The sequence below is a fragment of the Pygocentrus nattereri genome, chromosome 27, assembly GCF_015220715.1.
Source record: "Pygocentrus nattereri isolate fPygNat1 chromosome 27, fPygNat1.pri, whole genome shotgun sequence".
In the NCBI taxonomy this organism is placed as follows: domain Eukaryota; kingdom Metazoa; phylum Chordata; class Actinopteri; order Characiformes; family Serrasalmidae; genus Pygocentrus; species Pygocentrus nattereri.
Genome location: NC_051237.1, coordinates 23618064 through 23626182, shown reverse-complemented (window position 1 = coordinate 23626182; position 8119 = coordinate 23618064). Strand labels below are relative to the sequence as shown.

Sequence of the window (8119 nt, the reverse complement as noted above, 5' to 3'; positions counted from 1 at the left end):
GTCTCAGAGTAAGACTATGGAGTCTGTAGATGGGGCCCTTTCCAGAACCCCACCCACTCGTTCCAAGAAGGCCAAATACTCTAACCTGTTGTTTGGTGCATAAGCACACACAACAGGCAGAGTTTTCCTCTCTGCGATTTTAATTCCCATTAAGGTTACTCTCGTCCGCTGGGACAAACTCCAACTGCATGGCCACCAGCCAAGGACTTGAGAGTATCCCCACAACCGCCCAGTGCCTCTCACCCTGGGCGACCCCTGAGTAAGAGAGGAACCAACCCCTATCCAGGAGTTTTGTTCCAGAGCTGACACTGTGGGTGGAGGTGAGCCCAACTATATCTAGTTGGTACTTCTCAACCTCCCACATAAGCTCCTCCCCCCAGTTACATTTCATATACTAAGAGCGACTTTCTGCCGCAGAGGACTAGTCCACCAACGGCCTCCCTGCAATCTCCTACTGCTTATTCAGCAATGCACCACTCCCCCATGCTGGGCCTTGCAGGTGGTGATTCTTTTGGCTGAGCCAAGCCACCAGGCACTCCAGGGGTAGGTCCTGGTGACCCTCTCCCAGGCAGGGTACACGATTGTCTGTGTCCATTTTTTATGGAGGGTTTTTGGATCGAGTTCTTCACTCCAGACCTGTTCACCCTGGGAGACCCTAGCAGGAGCAGGAGCATGTTGCTCCCAAGGAATTAGTTCTAGGAATCCTAGACCACACATGTCCTTCTGCCATGACAAGGCCCTGATCCAGGAAGGGTGTGTGTGTGTGTGTGTGTGTGTGTGTGTGTGTGTGTGTGTGTGTGTATACACTGCTCAAAAAAATAAAGGGAACACTTAAACAACACAATATAACTCCAAGTAAATCAAACGTCTGTGAAATCAAAATGTCCACTTAGGACAACACTGCAACACTGATTGACAATCATTTTCACATGCTGTTGTGCAAATGCAATAGACAACAGGTGGAAATTATTGGCAACTAGCAAGACACACTCAATAAAGAAGTGGTTCTGCAGGTGGGGACCACAGACCAGTACCAGACTTTTCAGTACCTGTGCTTTCTGGCTGATGTTTTGGTCACTTTTGCTTGGCATTTGCCAGAGAACACCAGGATTGGCAAATTCGCCACTGGCACCCTGTGCTCTTCACAGATGAAAGCAGGTTCACACTGAGCACATGTGACAGACGTGACAGAGTCTGGAGATGCCGTGGAGAGTGATCTGCTGCCTGCAACATCCTTCAGCATGACCGGTTTGGCAGTGGGTCAGTAATGGTGTGGGGTGGCATTTCTTTGCAGGGCCGCACAGCCCTCCATGGGCTCACCAGAGGTAGCCTGACTGCCGTTAGTTACCGAGATGAGATCCTCAGACCCCTTGTGAGACCGTATGCTGGTGCGGTTGGCCCTGGGTTCCTCTTAATGCAGGACAATGCTAGACCTCATGTGGCTGGAGTGTGTCAGGAGTTCCTGCAAGATGAAGGCATTGAAGCTATGGACTGGCCCGCCTGTTCCCCACACCTGAATCCGATTGAGCACATCTGGGACATCATGTCTCGCTCCATCCACCAACACCACTTTGCACCACAGACTGTCCAGGAGTTGGCGGATGCTTTAGTCCAGGTCTGGGAGGAGATCCCTCAGGAGACCATCTGCCACCTCATCAGGAGCCACACACAATACTGAGCCTCATTTTGACTTGTTTTAAGGACATCACATCAAAGTTGGATCAGCCTGTCGTGTGATTTTCCACTTTAATTTTGTGTGTGACTCCAAATCCAGGCCTCCATTGGTTAATAAATTTGATTTCCATTGATGATTTTTGTGTGATTTTCTTGTCAGCACATTCAACTTTGTACAAAGTATTCCACGAGAATATTTAATTCATTCAGATCTAGGATGTGTTATTTGAGCGTTCCCTTTATTTTTTTGAGCAGTGTACATAAAGTGCATCTCAAAAAGTTTTCACAGTGCTTCACTTTTTCTACATTTTATGTTACAGCCTTATATCCAAATGGACTAAATTAATTTTTTCCCTCAAAATTCTACAGACAATACCCCAAAATGGAAAGGTATCTGCATTTTAAATTGCCTTGTGTAATGTGCTGCAGTTTTCTGTTTTGGGCCTGAAGAATTACTTTTTGTTTCAATGTCTTCAAATTATACTGAGCATGAAAATAAAGACCACTTTACCTGACTTGGAAAAATATCTTAACCAGAAACACAATAATGGATAAGAATCAAGACCAGAAACAGTACCAGCTTCATGAAGAGTAACAGGGCCTAAATTGGCGATTAAAGCAGATTAAAAACATGGACAGGAACAGACCGTAAAGTACAGAACAACTTGTGTGTATTATACAATGACACAAATGGCAGTTGTTACACAACAAATAAGAAAAAGAAGAAACAACAAATTTTCATTACTTAATCTAGGGAATGTGCATTTTATAAGAATTATTTATTTAACTGTTGCAATAGAAACAAAGGTGGGCTGGGCTAGAGACTCGTCACTTAGTGAGTAAGGGTAAGATATCACTATTCTAGAAAGTATAAATACATAGAGAGTCATTTAGCTCACCAGAGCACCACTGCTTATCATTACTATTAAATGATGCCTGATTAAGGTAGAATGTTACTGTGACCAGCACCACATCTTACAGACAAATCAAATATGCTAGAGATTTATGGGTTACTTCATGGGAATTCATGGATAATTCTTCTGATGTTATGTACTTGCTAATGGATGGACATGTAGAACTGCAGAAGTACAGATATTTTTATTTTATAAGCACTCTAACAATTTACCTGTTGATTATTTTCTTTAATGCTGTTGTTATTCTTGTCATTTACACAAACAAATGTCTCCATGAGCCAATGTACATTTTCATTGCTGCTTTACTTTTCAATTCTCTTTTTGGAACGACTGCCTTTTATCCTAAGGTGCTGAGTGATTTTCTGTCTGAAAGACCAGTTACGTCTTACTCAGCCTGTCTGTTTCAGGCCTTTTCTATTTACACATATGCTGCATCAGAGTTCACACTGTTATCAGCTATGGCCTATGACAGATATGTGTCAATATGTAAACCATTACAATATGCAACCCTTGTTAAAATGTCCACTGTTAAAAAGCTCTTATTTTGCTGTTGGTTTTTTTCTGCTTGTGAAATTGGAATATTAATAATACTCACGTCCCGACTTCAGCTTTGTAAATTTAAAATTAACAGAATTTACTGTAATGATTACTCAATTGCTAAATTAAGTTGTGGAGACACATCTGTTACAAATTTATATGGACTGTTTGGTTTAACTCTCACTGTATTTCCACCACTGATCTTCGTAATCTACTCATATGCTCGAATATTTGAAGTCTGTTTGAGGAATTCAAAAGAGTTCAGAAGAAAAGCTCTGCAGACCTGCTTCCCACACCTTTTCATTTTCATCAATTTTTCTGTTTTCTCCTGCTTTGAAGTGATTAACACCAGATTAGAAGGAAATGTACCTCATATTATTTCTATGATGGTGACAGTTGAAAATTTCATCATTCCTCCTCTTATTAATCCTGTTATGTATGGTATAAAACTGCAAGGGATTTACAGTCAAATTAAGCAAATTATGTCGAAAAGGAAGACAAATATGTAATGTTTTCCTCTAAACCTTTTTTCTTACAGTGTGTGCCAAGAGAACCAGTAATATAATTTATTTCTTAATTTTATTCTTGTTTCTTTCCAACATGTTGAACATATCAGCATACATTACCAATGTATAAAAACTACAATATATAAACTTCTCAATAAAAATAAGTACACTTTTTTGCAGAAGCTGTTCCTTTCTTTAGTTGAACTTTAAAAAAACATTTTAGATCATTAATGTGTTGTTGAGCAACATTACAAACTGTAAATACAGAATACCGACATCTGATTTAAATTGCAAATGAACTGTAATGGTGTAAGATTCTCATTTTTCTGTTGGGTTCCTGAAATAAGCTTACTTTACCCAGCAACAAGGATGTATATGCAGATTAAAAGCATACAGTATTAGGTTTTGGATGATTTATTGTTGATTATTTCCTTAGATATGATCCCACGTCAACATCTTGAATACTAAGTAAGTACTAAAAAGTACAGAAATATTTTCCTTTGGTCTTATGCATATTTATATATCCTGTCAAGACTCTGTTACAAACTTCAAACAGTAACCCCTTTTTACGCTGCAGTGCTCACAGTTGTTGGCCTACTGATCTCCACATCATACAGACACCTCAGTTTTTGGTGCCTGCTTAGTATTCACTTAATATTTACTTGCTTTAATTACACTTTTCTGATCTTCATAAACTGAACAAAAATATTTGCATGCATTACTCCTTCTGTAATACTTGGGATTTAGCACCTTTTTCCTTATGTATGAATCCTGTCCCCAATTTCCAACACAATATGACAGATTATAATCAAGCAGAACATAACACTGACATTCCCACATTCGAGGACTATAAGATTGTGGCAAAGTCATCATTTAAATGCATTTGTCGTTAACATGGAAAGAAATTAATTAATTCATTAGATTAATCGAACTTTAATTTCTGTCACATATAAACAGTAACAGACATTCATACTTGAGTTTTACCATCCTTATACTGTAATATAGACATCCCTACCTGAGTTATACTGTACTTGTACAATAACAGACATCTTCACCTGACTTCTACCACTCTCATACCTTAATAAATAACTTCTGCTACAGACAGGAAAAAAAGAAATGACTGGGCCTTTAGTCACAGGCAGAAGAACATGAGCATCTGAGATTTCTGCTACAGGCAGAGAGACAGAAGTTAATGGGCCTTAAGCCAAAAAAATGTGGACAGGAAGGAATGGGCCTTCAGCCAAAGATATGAGTACAAAAATGACTGGGCCTTCAGCAACACATAGGAGGGCAGGAGCATGTCGGCCTTCTTGTATAAGCAGGAAGACAAAAGCTACTGTTTTCTGATGGTGTCTGATTTCGATGCTGATCTTCCTTTCTAATAAACTTTTATATACAAGCAAGACGGTGTCAGTGGAGATACCTTCATCATCTTCTATCGCTTCATCGCTATTTGAATAAACAACAGGGTAGTCATGGGCTGGAGGTTAGGGAACCAGCCTCATGACTGGAAGGTCGTCGGTTTGATCCCCAGAGCCGACAGCACATGACTGAGGTGTCCTTGAGCAAGACACCTAACCCCCAACTGCTCCCCAGGTGCTGTGGATTGGGCTGCCCACCACTCCGGGCAAGTGTGTGTGTGCTCACTAGAGTGTATATAGTGTTTCACTTCACTTCATGGAGAAGTAAAATTTCCCCATTGTGGGACTAATAAGGGTCTCTTAATCTTAAACATAAACAGCTTCAACCAAAAGCAAGAGTATAAGAGTGACAGGGTCTTCAGCCACAGGCCAGAGGACAGGAACAGCTGAGTCTTCAGCCACATACAGGAGAAGAGAAACGGCTGGACCTTCAGCCACAGGAGGGACTACAGAGGCAGCAGGGCCTTCAGCTACAGGCAGGATGACCAGTAGGACAGAATGAGGAGCCAGCTCCGCAGTGCTCTCCGGGACAATAGATAGTGTCATGTTACCTGGCAGTCACTCAGTGTTGTACTGTAGAGCACTGGGAGGCAATGTGGAGCCCAGTACTAGCTAACTTTTTGTGTCTGGAGCACTGGGCAGTGAAGTGAGACCTGCCATGGCCTGATGGTCACCTATCCTGCTGTAATAGACTCCATACCTGCAGCAACATGCACTGTAGCACAAGAGTTGGGGCTGGAGTGATATTGCCTCTCCCATATTGTCTTTCTCTGGCACAGGATTGAAAGCAAACTGGTAGAAGTCCCAGAATGCGCCCAGGAAGTGAGCAGCACCATCCTGAGAAGTCCACACAAATATTTTGCACTCAAGGCAGGTCTTCTTATCACAGAAGTTACACAAACTTCCAACACCTTTCTGAGTAGCTTTATTGGGGCTATCCAAGCATCAACGTCATTACAGGAAGTAATCAAAACAGGCAGTCACGAGCAACGTAGAGGAGCACTCAGCACTGCAAGAGACAGCCTGTCTCAGATTATCAGAAAGGCAAAGTGCAAATATGCACAGAAAATTAAATGACACTTTAAAAGAGCAGACACAAGAGGCATATATGGCAGGGTACACAGACCATCGCTGATTACAAAGTGACACAGTATGCCTATGATGGTGATGCCTCATTCCTAGATGCATTGGACACTTATTCAAGCTGTTTGAAGCACAGCAACAGCCAAGTACTTAGTCTATTCACAGTAGATGTTAAAACTACTCTCTACTGTGGCCCTGACACCATGTTTGTCTTGGTCCTTAGGGGATGTGCTAAATAGCTTGCAGATGTCCTACCAGACATTATCAACATTTCTGTCAGTTGTTCTGGAGAACTTCAAAAACTACTGAACAATTGCACTCACTCCAGTCATCAGGACATGCCTTGAGCAGGTAGTAACAAAACACATATAGAGCAGTCTTAATTTCACTTTAGATCAATTTCACTTCTTGTGTCACGTTAAACCTAACCAGTTTGCAGAGTACAAACGTATCCTCTGTCATACATCTCTTACTGACCAATCCGGAAAGGAAAAAAACAAATAATTATATGAGAATGATGTGCATAGATTGTGCATTCAACACAATCACAGCACAGGAACATATTGCAAAGCTGAGCTTACTGGGCCTGAACACATCTGGATCCTAGACTTCCTCACTGGGAGACCTCAGTCTGTCAGGATAAACATAACAATCTCCAGCATTGTTACACTGACAACCAGTGCTCCCCAGGGTTGGGTGCTTAGTGATATGTTTTTCATACTGCTTAGTCATAAATAAGCTGCAATGCAGAGATCAAATCACATCCAGAAATTCTTGATGTTACTCTAGTACTGGGTCTTATCAGCAACAATAATGAGTAGTACAGAGACATCAATTTATCTCTTAATAAGATGAAATAGAACATTTGTTGACTTCAGCGGGACTTGCTACAATAATTCACCAATGCACATCAGTGGTTCAATTGCAAAGACAGTAAAAAGTTCCTTGGTGTACACATCACTGATAACCTGCCTGACCAAGAGATCACCTGCCTGACCAAGAGAGCCCAGTAGAAACTTCATTTGACGTAAACAGACAGCAGACCTCTCCCCTTTTGTCCTCACTACATAATGCAGGAGGACAGAAGAGTGCATTCCGACAAGCTCTGTACCCTTCACAGCCATACCTAGTATCTTTCACATAGCACACACCTTATTCAAACAGGTTTTTCCCTACTTTCGGAATTCCAGAGGACATTGTCTCTGACAGGGGACCTCAATTTACATCTCAGGTATGGGCTGCATTCTTTGAACACATTGGGGTTTCTATTAGCCTATCATCAGGATACCACCTGAAATCCAGTGGACAATGTGAGTGGGTGAATCAAGAACTGGGAAGGTTTTTAAGACTGTTTTGTGAAAACCCTTCTGATTGGGCTAAGTATACAGTATGGGCCAAAATAGCACAAAATTCTTTGACCAGTTCTGTCATGGTATGAGCCCTTTTCAGTGTATTTTAGGTTACCAACCACCATTAGCTCCCTGGACTGGCTCTCAGACTGACATTCCTGCAGTGGACGAATGGATGACATGGAGTGAGCAAGTGTGGGAAGATACTTACCAGCACAAGGGACTTCCGAAGTTCAGAGAGAAGTTGCAAAAAAATATATATATGGGTCATTCCACTAGAATGGTTCAAATTGGACTTTGACATTTTCAATTTTTTTGCTTAAATGTATCATTGATATGTATACCTCACAGTCAAACATGTAACGGGGTTGAGTGTGACGGGGTTGTGATTTTTGCACAAAATGGCCGCTGCTCTACATACTGTATACCAGAGAGAGAGCACATGGCATGCATGAGATTCAGAATTAGCATATAGTTTTGAAATAAAAAAACCTTTTTTTATAAGTAATAGTTTTCTATCTTTTTTTCATGTGTCGGTGTTGAGTCACTGAGTTTGGCGACCACAATATCACAAGATAAATGACCAAAATTAAATAAAAGAAGGAAGCCACTTGCCTGTCTTTGCTGTCCTGTTG

The 8119-nt window shown here is 41.2% G+C and overlaps 1 protein-coding gene across 1 annotated transcript; it reads left to right on the top strand.

Moving 5' to 3' along the window:
• Positions 1-2701: 2701 nt before the first annotated feature.
• On the top strand, positions 2702-3634 carry LOC108438421 (putative gustatory receptor clone PTE03). The gene has a single exon (XM_017716213.1). It carries the CDS (start codon positions 2702-2704, stop codon positions 3632-3634), a length of 933 nt encoding a protein of 310 aa, XP_017571702.1.
• The last annotated feature ends 4485 nt before the right edge of the window (positions 3635-8119 follow it).